Here is a 17699-nt window from a genome sequence, read left to right on the forward strand (position 1 = left end):
TATAAATGGTTTTCTTTCCATGTATTTATAAAAAGTGTGTGCGTGAGGACAATTCTCAACCTATATACTTCACCAATTTTTAATCTACAGACTTGAAATTTGGTATATACGGTATTCAGACATGTGTAAAACTTTTTAATCGTTTTACATCCGAAAAAAGGGCTGCTAAGGAGTCAAATTTGGAAAAATTGGTTCGTGGAGGTGATCGGATTGTTATCTGTTTACTAAATGTTTTACAAATGGGCATGCGTAAATGGGTGAAATTACAGATTCCGTATGTTAAGAATAAGTAAGTTTAAAAACACGTTTGAAAAATCATGTCAAGTTGGCCAAATGGTTATCGCACTTGACTCACTGTCTTTAGGTTTTGATTCCGATCTCAGCTTGAGTATTATTTTTTTTTTACTTACAATAAGTTTTGAGTGAACTAATTTATCATATTTTATTATTTGCCGACTATTATCCGTATCTTCTAATTGTTGTTTCATGACGTTTCAACCAACTATTCCTCTGACCTTCGTTAGGTGGTTAACTGCAACAGGATAGGAATGTCGAATCCTCCATCTACATCCACAGCAATTACTGCCTTTCATAGTTGTTGTCGTTTCACTACAGTTTGGCAACCATGACAACCACTATGGAAGGCAGTAATTGCCGTGGATGTAGTTAGAGGATTCAACATTCCTATCCCGTCGCAGTTAATCACCTGACGTAGGCCAGAGGAATAGTTGGTCGAAACGTCGTAGAAAACAACAACTAAAAGATAAGGATAATAGTCCACAAATAATTAAATAAAAAATAAATTATATCATCGTCATGTAGAAGACAATGACGAAGCAATCACTTGAAAAAATGACGATGAAGAAAAACGGCAAAATTATTCAGTAATCTATATATCTATAAAAAGATGAAAATGTCTGTTCGTCTGTGTGTGTGTGTGTGTGTGTGTGTGTGTGTGTGTGTGTGTGTGTGTGTGTGTGTGTGTGTGTGTGTGTGTGTGTGTGTGTGCGTACATTTCCCTACCAAATAACTCTGACAATTTTTGGTCTAGAGACTCGAAATTTGACATAAGGAGTATTGAGATTTGGGAAAATCTTTTTCATCCGTTTTCAGCCAGAAATTTGGTTGTCAAGAGAGCAAAGTTCAACGATTTGACCTTTGAAAACTCTACTAAACTCCTCTTCCATTTTTGGGTCTAAACACTTGAAATTTTAAATGTAGATTACTTGGACATGGATCAAACGTTTTAATTTTATTTGAGCCCAAAAACTAAATGTTAAGGGGTAAAAATTGGGGTCAAAGTAAAAATAATTTTACCTCTGCGGTCTCTACCAAATCACTCAGACAATTTCTGGTCTAAACATTTGAAATTTTACTTAAAGGGTATTCAGAGATAGGGCAAGCTTTTTAATCGGTTTGGGTCGAAAATTTGAGCTGCCAAGGCGTCAAAGTTCAAAAGATTTGACCTTTGCGGTGTCTTGCAAACTACTCAGCCAATTTTGGGTCTAAACATTTGAAATTTATACATAACGTGTATTCAGACATGCAGCAAGCATTTTAATCAGTTTTGGGGCGAAAATTTGACTGCCAAAAGGTCAAAGTTGAAAGAGTTGACTTTTGCAGATTCTACAAAATTCCTCTGCCAATTTTGGGTCTAAAGACTTTAAATTTTAGATGTAGGTAATTTGAACATGGGTAAAACTTTTTATTTTGATTTGAGACCAAAATAATAAGTGTTAATAAATATTAATAAAATTGAGGTCAAAGTTAAAAAAAATCACTTCTGTGGTCTCTACGAAATTATTCAGACAAATTTTGGTCTAAACATTTGAAATCTTACATAAGGTGTATTTACATGTAGGGCATGATAAATTGCTGTTGTTTGAGTTCACAAGTGTGACCTCAGTAAAAACTTTCGCCTGACTTATAAGCAGTTTAAGAAACCTCTAAAAATCATAATAAATCATGAAATCTTGTCGTATGAAAATGGGGATAGATATTTTGAAAATTTTAAAAGAGAAAACTATGTCTTACAAGTTTGTTGGAGTCGGGCAACACTGGACATCTTCTGAAATTGAAAAAAAAATAAGATCATTTGGATGTGTGCTAATTAAAGTTATGTATGAAAAACATATAAAAAAAATGTTGTCTATAAAATGACTGAGACTTAGGGAAATTTCACGTCCTCATAGAAACTACCAGTTTTGCCTTCTGGTACAAATAATTAAAAAGAAATTAAATTAAATTAAAACAATCTTTATGTCTCTCTTCTCAAGTCTTGGTACTATTCGACCTTCTCCTTTTCTTTCTCGTCCACATTCACATCAGCTGCCACTGTTAATGCTTCGATTACGTCATCACATTGGATATTCATATCCCACAATAATTCCACATTATCACTTTGCACCACCTCTCTTGGAACATTTTTCAATGCATTCCAACCCTCTTTTCTTGTATATATCCCAATGGACCTTTCTCACAATATTATCGTGCTGTCTCTTGTACTATTTAGAGCTAACTTTTCACAACTACTGACGAGGTGTTGTACATTCTAGACTTTCTTCCCAGACAGTCGACATAGGGTACTTTCAGCCGTTTTATCAACATGACACTTCATATAATTTTTTATATTTTTTATTTTCTTCCTTTGAAGATTGTAACGCTGGGTATGGGACACATAAACCAGCTGCCAACATTGCCCTGCTTTTTATTGAAACCAACCGAGAGCTCTTTTTAGTATCCTCGTTGTTCCCTTAAGTGCAATTGTCTGGATCTCTTCTACACTTGGTTCGCCAGGAATATTAGTTAGGTAGGACTTCAGGTTCTTCTTCATAAGCACTGTGGTACTTATAATAACTGGTATGATTGATATGTCTTTAAGATTCCAGTTTCTTTTCATATCATACATGAAACCTTGATATTTGGTCTGTTTCTCCCTTTCAGCTCTGTTCAGACCTCTATCATTAGGAACACTCACTTCAACCAAGGTTCTGAGTGCTTGCTCCTGTGTGACACATATTAGGATTTCTGTCTCAACCTTCAAGTCACATTTTGAAAACCATCGCCATATGTTTTCTTTGTCCACTGCCTCTGATAGATCTCTATTGAATTGACCAATCCACTTGTCTTTTGCTTTTTCTTCATTAAATTCCTTGCTCCTTACTACGAGGGGCGTGCAATAAGTAATGCCCCTGACCCACTTCCAGTTGTCTGATCTAGCTGAAATTTTGCATGTGCAATGAGTTATATCTCTATGAGTTATGTGGCAAATTACAGCTCTGAACTAATTGTGGTTTCTGTTTTACAGGTGTTTGAACTGAGTCAGGTGTGAAATGGAGCCCGTTGAATGTCGAGCAGTGATCCGGTTTTTGTATTTGAAAGGACGCACACCACAGGAGACTTTTGATGAAATGAAAGAAACTTATAGTGATAATGCCCCATCATATGACCTTGTAAAACGCTGGTATTATGAATTCAAACATGGCCAGAAGTCTGTGGAATCAGTTCCCACACCTGGTCGCCCACCCCCTTCTGCCATTGATGAGGCATCAGTTCATCAAGTTGAGGCTGCAATTTTGGAAGATCGGCACATTACTATTCGCCAAATAGCCCAAGATGTCAAGATTAGTACAGGGTCTGTGGAAACTATCATTCATGACCATTTGCATATGCATAAGGTATCTGCCAGATAGATTCTCAGGTTGCTCACACCATTCCAGAAGTGAGAACGTGTCGAGTGCTCGAGGATGAATTTGGAGAGTCACCAAGAAGATGAGTCAAAGTTTTTCAAAAGACTGATTACACAGAATGAAACCTGGGTATATTACTATGATCCAGAGACCAAAGCCCATTCAATGCAGTGGAAGCACTTGGACTCACCACCTCCAAAGAAGGCAAGGGTGCAGCCCTCCGCTGGCAAGGTCATGCTCACAGTCTTCTGGGACCAGGACGGAGTAGTGATGACAGATTTCCTGGCAAAGGGTACCACAATTACAGGAGCCTCTTATGCTTCACTTTTGAGGAAATAAAAGAAACTATCAAAATCAAGAGGCGGGGCAAAATCAGCAAAGCTACCCTCCTCCTGCAGGACAACTCTCCGGTCCACAACTCGCATGTCGCCAGATCAGAAGCACGGGCATGTGATTATGAAAGCCTCCCCATCCGCCCTACTTTCCTGACCTTGCACCCTCTGACTTTCACCTCTTCCCAGCAGTTGTTTTTGAAAGAAAGTTTTTCCCAAATGATGTAGCCTTGATTTCTGAAGTCATGTCGTGGTTGGAGGACCAACCTGGGGTATTCTACAAAAACGGTCTCCAGAGCTGCATGAAATAATGGGAGAAATGTATAACTCTGGATGGTTCCTATGTAGAGAAAGCCTAATAACTGTGCCAAGTTTCGTTGCTCTACTACTATGTGAAGTGGGTCAGGGGCATTATTTATTTATTTATTGCACGCCCCTCATAGTACAATTTTTCAAATTTTGACACACCCTTTATAAGAATTACTTTCAACAATTTTTCCCCGTTTCAATATCATGGATCACATTTATCCATGCCAAATTCCATATCTATGGCATTACTGAACATTTGAATACTCCTCACAAGCATATTTTGCTTGTTTTCGTTCTTTGCATACAAGTTTTAATCATCCATACCCTATACTCCTTCTTTCCCCACTCATACCACACATTTACCTTGAACAACAAAAACACTGTACTCAAACGCAAACAACAATAACAACAAACTGTCCTCTAAAAATCCGTCTCTTCCCATGAACTTCCCTAAGATCTTCTTTATTTGTTGTTAATGGCACTTTCCATTGTTTCATACTCCTTTCAAAAAAGCTTGCACATTCGCTCCTATTGCAAATATTTCCACACATTCCTTAGTCTAGCTATGCTTTTCGGTAATCTATCCATGACATGCATAGATTTGTGGATCTTCTCTTACATTGTCCTATCAAAATGCAATTCATCCTTGGTCGCTCTATTACCTCATTTGCAGCGAGTTTTTTTTTGTTTTTTTATTCCTTTATTGGTAAATCTCATCTGCCAAAATGCCTGTCAGCAGACATTTATATTTTATATTATTACTAGCTCGGGGTACCCGGTGTTGCCCGGGTGTTTAGAGGTGTGTGTGCTCGGGCGGGGTGTTAACCAAGACATAAGAATAAGCGAAGTAAATATTTTAAAACTTTAAAAAATCGAAAAAAAAAACGAAAAAAAAAACTAACGTAAGGCAAACGAACGATTTTAAATGTAAAAATTGGAAAAACAAAAAAAGAAAACGCGAAAAAGAAAACAGAAAAACGAACATTAAAACTTCTTTAAAAAATCTTAAAAATACCCCCCCCCCCAAAAAAAAAAAACACGTGAAAAATGGTTTAAATAGCCCCGGGGGGTACCCGGCGTTGCTCGGGTGTTTGAAGTGTGTGCTCGGGCGGGGGGTGAGGGGGTGTTAATCAAAACATAAGAATAAGCGAAGTAAAAAAAACTAAGTAAAGGCAAACAAACGATGTTAAATGTAAAAATGGGAAAAACAAAAACGAAAACAGAAAAACGAACGTAAAAACTTCTTTAAAAAATCTGAAAAATAAAAACCAAAAATAAACACTGGCTTAAATAACCCTGTTTCAATATCAAAATTTAAAAAAAACAAAAAAGACATCTCACATCACGATTCGAACCCAAAACCTTCATATAATGAGGCTGCGCTCTAAGCAACTGGGCTAAGAGAACATCGACGAAATTGCATCGCTTTTTCAAATATTTAAACTAAATCATGTTCTGACGTCGTATGACACATGCGTAGAAGCGAACTCGTCATGAGAGGACGGTTTTTGCTGACCCCCCCCCTTCCTGTAAAAAACTGCTGATTTCAGGGTGAAGGAATTAACGTTTTTGGCCAATTTTTCGATATTTGTCGGGCGTAGGTTGAAAGTTTAAAATGATACCGATCTGGCGAAAATCCGTGACCCACGTGGAAAGTTTTTGCGAGACATACAAACACACATACATGCATACAAACAAACACATATGCATACACATATTTTCGCTTTTATATTTATAGATTATTATTATTATTATTATTATTATTATTATTACTACTAGATTTTCAGCCCGGTGTTGCCCGGGTGTTTGGAGGTGTGTGTTGAGCAAAAAAAAAGTGGTAGTAGAAAGGACGAAAAGAACGGGGAAAAAGAACTGACGTCTTTGTTGTTACGACCACCGCCAAACCGAAAGTGACGTTGGTTTTAATTAATGCTAGACAATAGAAAGGAGAAGATTACTTTAAAAAATATAGGCGAAAAAAGCACTCCCCCTTTAGAAAAGTGCCCAGTTGAAGGTGAAGATATTAATGTTTCAGCCAATTTTTCGATATTTTTCGTCTGAAAGGTCGAACTTAAAAACGATACTGATCTTTAAAAAATCCGTCGCCTCTGTCGAAAGTTTTAGGCGCACATGCAAACATACATACATACATACATACATACATACATACATACATACATACATTTATATATTGGTAACTAAAAAATTTCGACCCAAACCGATTAAAAAGCTTGCCCTATCTCTGAATACTCTTTATGTAAAATTTCAAATGTTTAGACCAGAAATTGTCTGAGTGATTTGGTAGAAACTGCAGAGGTAAAAATTTTTAAACTTTGGCCCCTATTATGACCCCTCAACATTTATTGCTTGAGGCTCAAATCAAGTTATTAAGTTAGATACATGTCCAAAGAATCTATATCTAAAATTTCAAGTGTTTAGACCCCAAATTGTCGGAGGAGTTTGGAAGAGTTCTCAAAGTCAAATCGTTGAACTTTGACATTTTAACAGCCAAATTTCTGGCCGAAAAACACAGATTTTCCCAAATCTCAGTGGCCTGTATATCAAATTTCGAATCTGTAGACTGAAAATTAATAGAGTTATTGCGTAGGGAAATGTACACACACAGACAGACAGATACACAGACAGACAGATACACAGACACGTTCACTTTTATATATATACTAGCATAGGTGCCAAGCATTGCCCGGGTGTTTGGAGGTTTATGCTGAGCAAAAAAAAAAAAAACAGTCAATTTTTTTAAAATTTGACCCGACCCCTATTATGACCCCTTAACATTTATTGTTTTGGGCTCATACCAAGTTATTAAGTTAGATCTATGTCCAAAGAACCTATATCTAAAATTTCAAGGGTTTAGACCCATAATTGTCGGAAGAGTTTGGTAGAGTTCTTAAAGGTTAAATCGTTGAACTTTGACCCTTTAATAACAGTCTGTAGACTAAAAATTGACAGAGTTATTGCGTAGAGAAATGTACACACACAGACACACACACACACAGACACTTTCACTTTTATAGATATATAGACTAGCATGGGTGCCCTGCGTTGCCCGGGTGTTTTGAGGTATATGCTGAGCAAAAAAAAAACAAAAAAACGGTAAATTCTTTTTTAAACTTTGACCCCTATTATGACCCCTTAAAATTTATTGTTTTGGGGCTCATATCAAGTTATTAAGTTAGATCCATGTCCAAAGAATCTATATCTAAAATTTCAAGTGTTTAGACCCAAAATTGTCGGAGGGGTTTGGTAGAGTTCCCAAAGGTCAAATCGTTGAACTTTGACCTCTTCACAGCCAAATTTCTGGGCGAAATCCCAATCACAAAGATTTTCCCAAATCTCAGTACCCTGTATATCAAATTTCGAGTCTGTAGATTAAAATTGACAGAGTTATTGCGTAGGGAAATGTACACACACAGACAGACACTTTCACTTTTATAGATATATAGATAGATATATAGATAGATAGATAGACTAATAGATTAAACAAAAATATATATGTATACATAAATATATATGGAAACAATTTTTTGTTTATTGTAAAGATTTTACGCAAATATTATGCAAGTATAAATCATGTAGAATATCTGCATGAATATAATTACACGTAATAGTTAACTTTAGATGATCATCCCATAAGAAAATCGAAAAAACTAACAGGGAATTAATTAAAATGAATGCTTAAAAGAATATGCAAATTAGCTAGATTCTTGCTAGTGAATGCATTTCCACAACCCATATATAAGAACATAAGCTTGACATGACTTCTGTTACCAGTGTTCGTGACACCCTGCACTGATGATTCCCGATTTATAGTTTTTATTATTCTTTATACAAATACAGTCATATCTTGCTATGATGTGCAGAGACCGTTTCGATCATAACTGATCTCATCATGCAAGAAAATTTAAAAAGGTTCAAGACCATTTGCAATTTTAGAGGAGTTCTTATAAGAAGATTAACCTTGCTTCACGCCAGTCATGGCAAAGTATAGTTTCTCTCTTCTAAACTTAATTTTTAAATTTTCTTGCATGATATGTGATGAGACCAATTATGATCGAAACAGTCTGCACATCATAGCAAGATATGACTGTATTTACATAAAGAATAATAAAAACTAAGTGATATTTCATGGTCATATCCTCCTTCAAACAATCATCAATTACTGTATTGCTCTTTCTGTCTTCCAACCCTCCAGAATAAAATATTTTCTTAAGATAGGACTAGCCGCTTATTCTGACAATGTAACCAGCCCATCTCAAGCAATTTTTAATAATTAATGTCTTTATACTAGACCAACCAGACTAGAATATCACGTTTAAACACCAGTTCTTATTAGATCACCAAAGTAAAGCAACATCGGGCCTGGTCAGTACCAGATGAGTGACCATTTAGGAATAGCAGGTGCTGTATGTAGGAAGGCGTTGATACCTCCCTGCAAGAGATGAAAAAAACCTAAGGTTGTTACCTCCCCTAGCGGCGATATACATGCGGCTGAAGACTTCTTGTGAATTTCATACTCCTATGAAACTTTTTCCTTCGGAGAAAGCCGGTTCAATCCATTTACGGTGAGTACCACTTGAGTACAGTACAGCAGTACAGAATTAATGAAAATAATTTTTTATTCTCTAGAGTAATAATTTAATTAAATTCAAATTTATTCTGCCAGATTTTTTTACTTCAGATCTAAATAAGCATTTAGGGTAAAAAAAAATTGTTAATCCTCTAAGCAACTTTTATCTCTTATCTCTTCAATTCTGTTTTTCATAATCTTATCTAAATACTAACTTGTTTTGCTTCAAGTAACATTTTATATTAAGTCCCGGCGAAAATTTTGAATTACTTAAACACAGTCTTAATAAAATTATTGAAAAATTAGCCAAGCCATTTTTTTTACCCGATAATATATCTGAAATTTGGACTCTCCACCGGTCACAAATAAATCAACATGGCATCCTTTATAATATAAATCTCATCTGTCTGTTTAAATGTATGTATTTATGTATGTATGTATGTATGTATGTATGTATGTATGTATGTATGTATCTATGTATGTATGTATGTATGTATGTACATATGTATGTATGTATGTATGTACATATGTATGTATGTATGTATGTCTAAAACTTTCGACAGAGGCGACGGATTTACACAAGATCAGTACTGTTTTGAAGCTCGGCCCTTCGAACAACAAATTTCAAACAATTAGCCAAAAACATTAATTCCTTCACCCTCAACTGGGCACTTTTCTACAAGGAGGGGTCGCTTTTTTCGCCGATATTTCCGAAAGTCATCCCCTCTTTTCGATTGACTATCCTTAATTTAAACCTTGGTTACTTCCGGTTTGGCGATGGACGTAACAGCAAAGACGTCACGTTTTTTTTTTCACATTCTTTTTCTCCTTCGTGGTACAGGTTCGAGCCTGCCTGCCTAGTACCACTTTTTTTTTTGGCTCAACACGCACCTCCAAGGACCTGGGAAACGCCGGGCACCGAGGCTATTATTCCATAAACGACACCTTCGTTCCATATGTGGTTGTACACTCGAAGATAAAGTCACAAACTTCTTGCAAAATGTAAGATTGAGGGTATCAAAACGTCCTTTATCGAGTCACAGCTTGGATGGTCTGGCCACATCATCAGAATGAACAATGAATGTATACCAAAAATTCTGATATATAGTGAGCTTAAAAGCTGTAAATGAAAGACTGGCAGACTCTAGTTCCAATACAAGGACAAACTTAAGTACAATCTTTCAGCCCATGCCACGAAAACACATGCCATGAAAACACCAACCAACTCTGAGAGTCAGCATTCTCGTGTGCGATTTGTGGTCTTGTCTGCAGATCACTTGTTGGACTTAAATGCCATCTCCTATATAAACATCCGAACTGATCATTAAATTGTTAGACACTCATACGTTGAAATCGAAGGTCGTTCGAAAAGTAAAGCCTCCTATTTTTTAGCTCGGAATATTGAAGAGCTATGAAGATGGGAGTGGTACCATTAAAATGATCGACTTTTCATGCTCCAGAATTTATTTTTCTACGTAGTTATCAACATTTTCAATACACTTTTGCCAGCGATGAATGATAGCTGTGAATGAGCATCAGAAACGCGTTCTGTCATCCGATGGTCGTTCCAAAAGTAAAGCCTCCTATTTTTTAACTAAAAAAGTTGAAGAGCTATCAAGACGAAATGATTAAAACTAACGATCTTTTATACTCTAGAATTTATTTTTCTCCATAGTCACTAACATTCTCAGTGCTCTTTTGCACGGAATTCAACGATGCATCTCTGCTTCTGACGCACGTATATGGCAGGGGTTTCTTTCTTAGAATCTCATGCCGTCAATATATGCAACAGAGAAATTAAACTTTCAGGTCATGAATGCAAAAGTTCAGTCAACATAGCAATGCAGTTTTCAATCCCCTCTGATCCATTTGAGTGGAATAACAATAGGAGGCATTACCTTTAAAACACCCTTTATATGTGTGCATGTGTGTGTGGTGTGTATGTGTGTGTGTGTGTGAGAGAGTGTGTAATTTTCTTTTTCCTTTAAATTAAAGTTGAGAATATTAAGGAAAATAAGAAATGTACAAAGGAGGCATCTACTATTTAAAATTAAGTGATATTTGATTCATCCTAACCAATTTGTCTTCTTTTTCTTTCTTTAAAAGGGAATGCTGTATTTCGTTTGAGTTTCTTTCAAGACATATTTCTTCCTACTAGGAAGATTCTAGAAAACGAGCATTTTGCCTTTATAACCTAATTAGCATCAGCCTCTTAACTAATTAATATTAATAAAAAGAATTTTCTCTACTGGGATAGCCAGTCTATTATATAAAGGACAAATATCTGTGTGTACATCCAACTAAAACTTGACCAATACATAATAAACACAAAGTTAGTATTTTTTTAATCGGCATAACACTTGATGTATATCTAAAATTAAAAACGAAATACCCATTATTTAGGGTTTAAATGGTCATTTATATCATTAAGACGTACGCACATTTTTTAAATATTATCTTGTAATCTGCTTTCTGGCCACTAATTAAAGGAGAACAATTATGATTGTTTTGCAGAGTTATTTCCCTTTCGCCAAGTTGTGTGTATATGTCCAGAGAGATAAATAGGCTGAAAAAAGAAGAAAACGGGTGTGAAGGGAGAAAATGAGAGATGAGAAAAGAGATTTTACACTTTTTTGTCTCGGATAATGTTGAATAGACCTGCTAGTAATAAATTTAAGTGAGCAAAATATTATCATTTTTTTTGTTCATTTTAATCGAATGTGTAATATAAATCATAAATAAATAAAATGACATACTATGATTGAGTGCGAAGAAGGCTAAATCGTGAATGAGATACTGTCCAAATGTGACGAAATTGGCATTCGCTCTCTCTTCAAGACTTTCATCCGTGTTATCACTGAAGAGGAATCTACTCAGATCTCGCGGATCTGGCCTCCCGGTTACTGGCATGTGAACACCTGAAAAAAATATTTTATGTTTTCAGTTAATGCGTTTTATTGAAAGCTTATTGACAAATGAATAATATCAATCAACAAAAAATGATGCCAATATAGGCACGATCTGAAACTACAAAGTTAATAAAAGAATTTTTTTTTTTTTTTTAATTACTGAAAAGATAATGTAAATGTTTGGGCAAGTATATAAAATACATTAGATTTAAAAACAGCTACGGTTATAGCCAGCCAAGAAGCAGCACTGTGGTATTGTGTCTAGGGAACGTCTTCCTGTGTTATGATCTTCACGAAAACAGTTTTATTCTTATTAGTAAAACGGAGTTGCCTCCCTTTGCCTATTCTACGAGTATTTTAATGGTGAATGCTCCGACGAACTACAAGCCCGTGTACCCCTTTGATGTAAATACCTCCGACAAACCCAACAAGCAGCAAAATCCCACCCCTACACAGAGATCCCTAGATGTAAGAAAGCCTACTACTCTAATAGTTTTTCCCCCAGGACTGCTAAACTTTGGAACTCCTATCTGGGTGTTGTTTTATAGATCCCTGAAACGTCTCAGCATTATTTCCTTTGTTAGTTATGTTCGTTAGAAATTGTCGCAGTCAAGTTGGTGCTTTGAGTATATTTCACTTAAAATTACAAAACATTTCTAGTATTCACTCTCCCTTAACACATTATAACAATAACAAATAATTCACAGATTAGCCTTTCTCATTTTAATCTATTCCCTCCAAAGTCTTCAGGAAAACTCAGAGAACGTCTTCTTGTGTTATGATCTTCACGAAAAGAGTTTTATTCTTATAAGTAAAGCGGAGAAAGCGATCGACAGTCACTCGTGAAACGCGGCTAAGGGAAACGGAGGCATCAGCCAGAATGATAAAAGATCGTATGAACACCATATGTATCGCGATATTTACTTTATTCTTAGGACATTTTACTCATCAATTTATATTATTTAGAACAGACTGTCCTAGGAAAAAAAAACACTTTGCTTGTGGGATTTTCGTTTAGTTTTAGGCATAGTTAGAGAATAAGAGAAATTGTTGACAGTTGTGGTAGCTAGACGAGCGTGAATGTTTTGCAGGAGGGGGCACCATAGGTTGAAGCTCAGTCGAGCACCTTGAGTTGAGAAGTTCATCAAAGAAAAGCAGAAACGATGGAACCAGTGACTAAGGAACTGCAAGAGAAATATTTTACTTTTATGGATCTGAAGAAAACTATTGACAAAGAAAACGAGTGGTTAGTGAAGGTTGGTCAGGCAATTTACAGAAAGATTCAAAATCGTATTAGAACGAGAAATTCCCTTAAAAGTAAAAGCTTTGATGTTAAAGAAGGAGAATATCAGGGGTCAATACTAAGTCTGTTACTTTTCATTTGTGTTTTAGAAGAATTGTCTAGCCAGTTCCATGCATGTTGTCTTGGAGAGATATTGTATTCTGATTATTTCTTGAAGAGATGTTGTATTCTGATTATTTCTTGAAGAGATGTTGTATTCTGATTATTTCTTGAAGAGATATTGTATTCTGATTATTTCTTGAAGAGATGTTGAATTCTGATTATTTCTTGAAGAGATATTGTATTCTGATTATTTCTTGAAGAGATGTTGTATTCTGATTATTTCTTGAAGAGATATTGTATTCTGATTATTTCTTGAAGAGATGTTGAATTCTGATTATTTCTTGAAGAGATATTGTATTCTGATTATTTCTTGAAGAGATGTTGTATTCTGATTATTTCTTGCTTGTTAAAGAATTTAAGATTTAATAGTTAAGTTAAAAACATAGAGGAATACTATGGGAAATAAAGGCTTGAGAATGAATGTCACCGAAAAAAGTGTTGATCAATGTCCGTAGTGTTGGAAATCCCTCAGAAAGAGGAAAACTCCCATGTTTAGTTTGTGGTGAAAGGGTCAGGTGTAACTCATTTTTCTGTGCTACATATAATAATTTCGTGCAAGAAATGCAGTGGAATTACTGATAAATTGGGAGAAAGCAAATAGTTTTTGAGTAAGATAGCGATGTGATGATTCCAATAATTTTCTTGGTTCTGATATAATTACAGATTCTGTTGTAAATTCCTGATTCCGATACAATTACTGATTCCGATTCTGATTAATCATCTTAACACCAGTGTAAGAAGTGTAAGACAACAGAGACAAATGCCAACCTTGGATGTATATAAAATATAGGTGTCTGTGCACTTATTGAACCGCACTATTTTTAAATTGTATTTTCAAGTTAAATTTAAATTTTACGATATCTTTTAAATTGTTAGGTAAAATTACAGAATAGTAACAAAATATCCTCCTCTTTCCATGTTAACAATGGCTTTCTAAATAATAACTCTATTATTTCATAAGTGAATAAGTACCAAAAAATATATGGATGACTTAGCGATACAACTGGGACACAAGGTAAAGCATGTATGATAGCTAGAATTCAAAGTGGATGGAGCAGATTCAAAGAACTTCTATCATTATTAAACAACAGAGACTCTATGCAGTGTGATGTGAGTTAGAGTTGAGGTCATGCGTTGCTGGATGTGTAACATATTTCTTGAATTGAAAGCCATGTTTAATTTCAGAAGAGCTTCCAATGGGTAGCTATTCTGTACAAGTCCTGGAGAGGAATAATTTTCAGTGGGTATCTGTTCTGTACAGTCCTGAACTTTATAATTTTGCAGCCAAAGAGCAAAAGATATTTCTCATGTTGACAAGAAAAAATTATGTGCCAGAATTTTTTTTATTCCATTTTCACCTCAAAACAAGCCACAGTGTCACTTTGATGTAGAGAGCTACTATCGGGGGCATAAGTTGCAGGGATACTATGTAGGGAGTTGAGCATCGAGATGTCCGTTCACATTACACTTGAACTTCTGCATGCCAATACAGTTGGGAAAGCAGGAACTCGGAAGGGAATTCCTAAGTCTAGCTATTCTGGGGAAGAAACTATTAGAGTATAAGGCTTTCTTACATCTAAGGATCTCTACTGTGAAGGAGTGGGATTTAGTTGCTTGTTGGTTTGTCGAGGGTATTTACGCCGAGGCTTGTAATTTGCTGGCGCATTCACCATTAAAATACTTTTAGAATAGGCAGAGGGATGCACCACTTCGTCGATGGGACATAGGTTGAAGCTTAGATGACAGTTTAGGACCTATCAGGTTGACGACTCTCTTTTGAATCCTGTCCAGGAGTGAGAAACTAGTAGCAGATACACCAGCCCAAATGTGACAACAGTACTCCATACATGGAAGAATGCTAATGGATTCAATAATTTTAAGGAAAAATTCTAGTTTCTGATTGGTTGCTAACAGAACGTGGCTCCATTTTATTCGTCAGGTCCTATCGCCAGTGTCTATGAGTAGAACATTACAACTTTCGGTGATGATACCCTTTAATTATATTAAAAATATTGCAACAACGGGCTCAGATCTGATGAATTTGAAAGAAGACTAAATCTGGACAGCATAAAAAGATGTGTGTAAAAGAGGCGGTATGGCCACAATGAAAGAATGAATGAGTGTTCTTGGATTAGTAGATGTGGAACAGTTAAGGTAGCAGGGCTCACCCAAAGAGGAAGGCGAAGGAAAACATGGAAGGAAGTGAAGAGGATGGATTTGAGAGAAAGAAGGATGAATAAAGACTTGAGTAGAAATAGGTTAGCTTCAAAGTCAATTTCTAAAAGCCGTCCAACATATGTCAGTATCTGAAGCTTTTTTTTTTTTTTGCTGTGATTTCATCCAAACAAGGCAAAATGCCACTTTGACGTAAGGGGCTACTATTTAGGACCAACTTTGCAGGGTGTTAAGCAGCAAGATGTCTGTTCACATTACACTTGAACTTTTGCCTGTCAGTACAGGTAGGGAAGCAGGGACCAGGGAGGAAATTCTAAAGTCTTGCAGTTTGAGGGAATAAACTATTTGAGTAGAAGGCTTTCAGGCATCTTGGGATCTCTACAGTGTAGGTGTGGGATTTTGCTGCTTGTTGAGTTAGTCAGGAGGTATTTACATCAAGGGGGCACAAGTGCTTGACATCAAACCAAATATAATGGTGACAATGATATGGTATCTAAAAAAATACTTGTTACGAACACAGGACTTATATAATTAAAATACACAATAGCATGTCGCAAATAGATTTTTCATTTATTTCATTAATCCCTTAGAACTCTGAAGAATTCCACAAACAGGTGTGCATATATATTATATGGATCCTAGAGATATGTTCTTGAAGCAAATAACAGAAACCATTCCTGGTAAAAATGTTTTAAAAACCATCGCCACAATGTTGCATCCCTGTGCTTGTTTTATAAATATTTTAATGGAATGTGCTCCGATGAACTCATTGCAATTGTTCCCCCCAAATACACTGAATTCCAATTTTTTCTGAAGATCTGCTAAGATAAGTCTTAAATTTTAGACAATTTCTAGAATTAAAATTATCTAATGGATTTTGATCAACATTAGGAATAAGAGCTTTCTTATTTTTTTATCAAGGCCCGAAGGCCATTCGAGGATAAGGGTTTATAAGTGTACAGTAGTTAAGGAGCACATGTCGTAATAATCGTTAGTAGTGTAAATTTGGTAAATTTGATTACCTAAGGGAGTGACTCAGCTGGAAAGCAGGAAAATAGAAGAGAGTTCCACAAGTGTGCAGTTCTAAGAAAGAATCTTTGTTCATGGAACCTATGTTTAAGTTTAGGCACAGCAAAGAGTGGAGAAAATTATTGATAGTGGTTTCGACTAGACGAGTGTTTTTCGTGAAAGTAAAGCCAGGGGGGATCATAGATTGGAGCTCAGACGAGCACTTGTCATGAAAAAAAACTGATAAAACAGAGACAGGCTCGCAACTAGGCTATGAAGTCTATTTTGAATTCTGTCAAGGCAAGATAAGCTGCTTTTAGCAGCTCCTTCCCAAATGCGACAACATCCTTGGACGTACTTGGCTCTTATACAGGTAGAGAATTGCATCAGCAGTGAGATATCTAATGGAGCGGTAGAAGGATCCCATGAGCCTTGGCAACGGATTTGATGTACGTGTTCCATCTCAGATCAGGAGTAAAGATCAGACCTAGAAGATTGTCAAAACATAGAGCCTCTCCAAAATGAGAGCCATTCATTTCAATTGATTCCAGATGCTGAATATATTATTATATTTTGATTTTGATCTTTGCAAGAATGCATAAAAGTGGTGCAAAATTGCCCAGGGAATAAGTATTACCTATTTTGGGAAGGTTATTCTTCTGGCAGTATACACACACACACACACACACACACACACACACACACACACACACACACACACACACACACACATATATACAATATCATGTATACTATATATGTGTGTGTGTGTGTGTGTGTGTGTGTGTGTGTGTGTGTGTGTGTGTGTGTGTGTGTGTGTGTGTGTGTGTGTGTGTGTGTGTGTGTGTGTATTATACACGGTATATAATTAAAAGTCAAGAATTTAGATTTTATTTTACTTTGAATTTCTTTTGGAAGCAAAATGGTACTAAGGTTCTTGCAAAACAGGACGTTTATAAAAAAAGTTAAAAATAAAAAAAGGAAACACTCACCGTCCTCATAGTCACTCTCTTGAAACCGCTTAAATGGTGTAAAAGATTTTCCTCTGATCGGATCATTTTTGTTGTTGCAACTGCCGTCCATAGTGCGATACTTACTGGAATAGTTACACCTAAAATTTTAATAATAATAATAATAATAATAATAATAATAATAACAGAACAAGTAAGTATCTCCTCTAATTTGAGGTATGAAAATAATACAGATCGAACATAGAAAAATTAAACGAAGCAATACGGACCAATAACCCGAAGGAAGAAATGGACAACAAAGGAGAACAGACTT

The 17699-nt window shown here is 35.8% G+C and overlaps 1 protein-coding gene across 1 annotated transcript in view; it reads right to left on the bottom strand.

Annotated features, from left to right (window-relative positions):
* Positions 1-17699, bottom strand: part of LOC145267002 (peroxidase mlt-7-like) — a 77017-nt gene that overhangs the window by 44863 nt on the left and 14455 nt on the right. The window contains exons 3-5 of the mRNA XM_080122905.1: positions 17408-17526; positions 11675-11836; positions 2035-2068 (exon numbers count right to left, since the gene is read on the bottom strand). Of these exons, the coding sequence (XP_079979031.1) occupies positions 2035-2068; positions 11675-11836; positions 17408-17526 (315 nt within the window). The remainder of the gene's footprint in view (positions 1-2034; positions 2069-11674; positions 11837-17407; positions 17527-17699) is intronic.

The sequence above is a fragment of the Euprymna scolopes genome, chromosome 4, assembly GCF_053919585.1.
Source record: "Euprymna scolopes isolate OS-2025 chromosome 4, ASM5391958v1, whole genome shotgun sequence".
Classification (NCBI taxonomy): Eukaryota; Metazoa; Mollusca; class Cephalopoda; order Sepiida; family Sepiolidae; genus Euprymna; species Euprymna scolopes.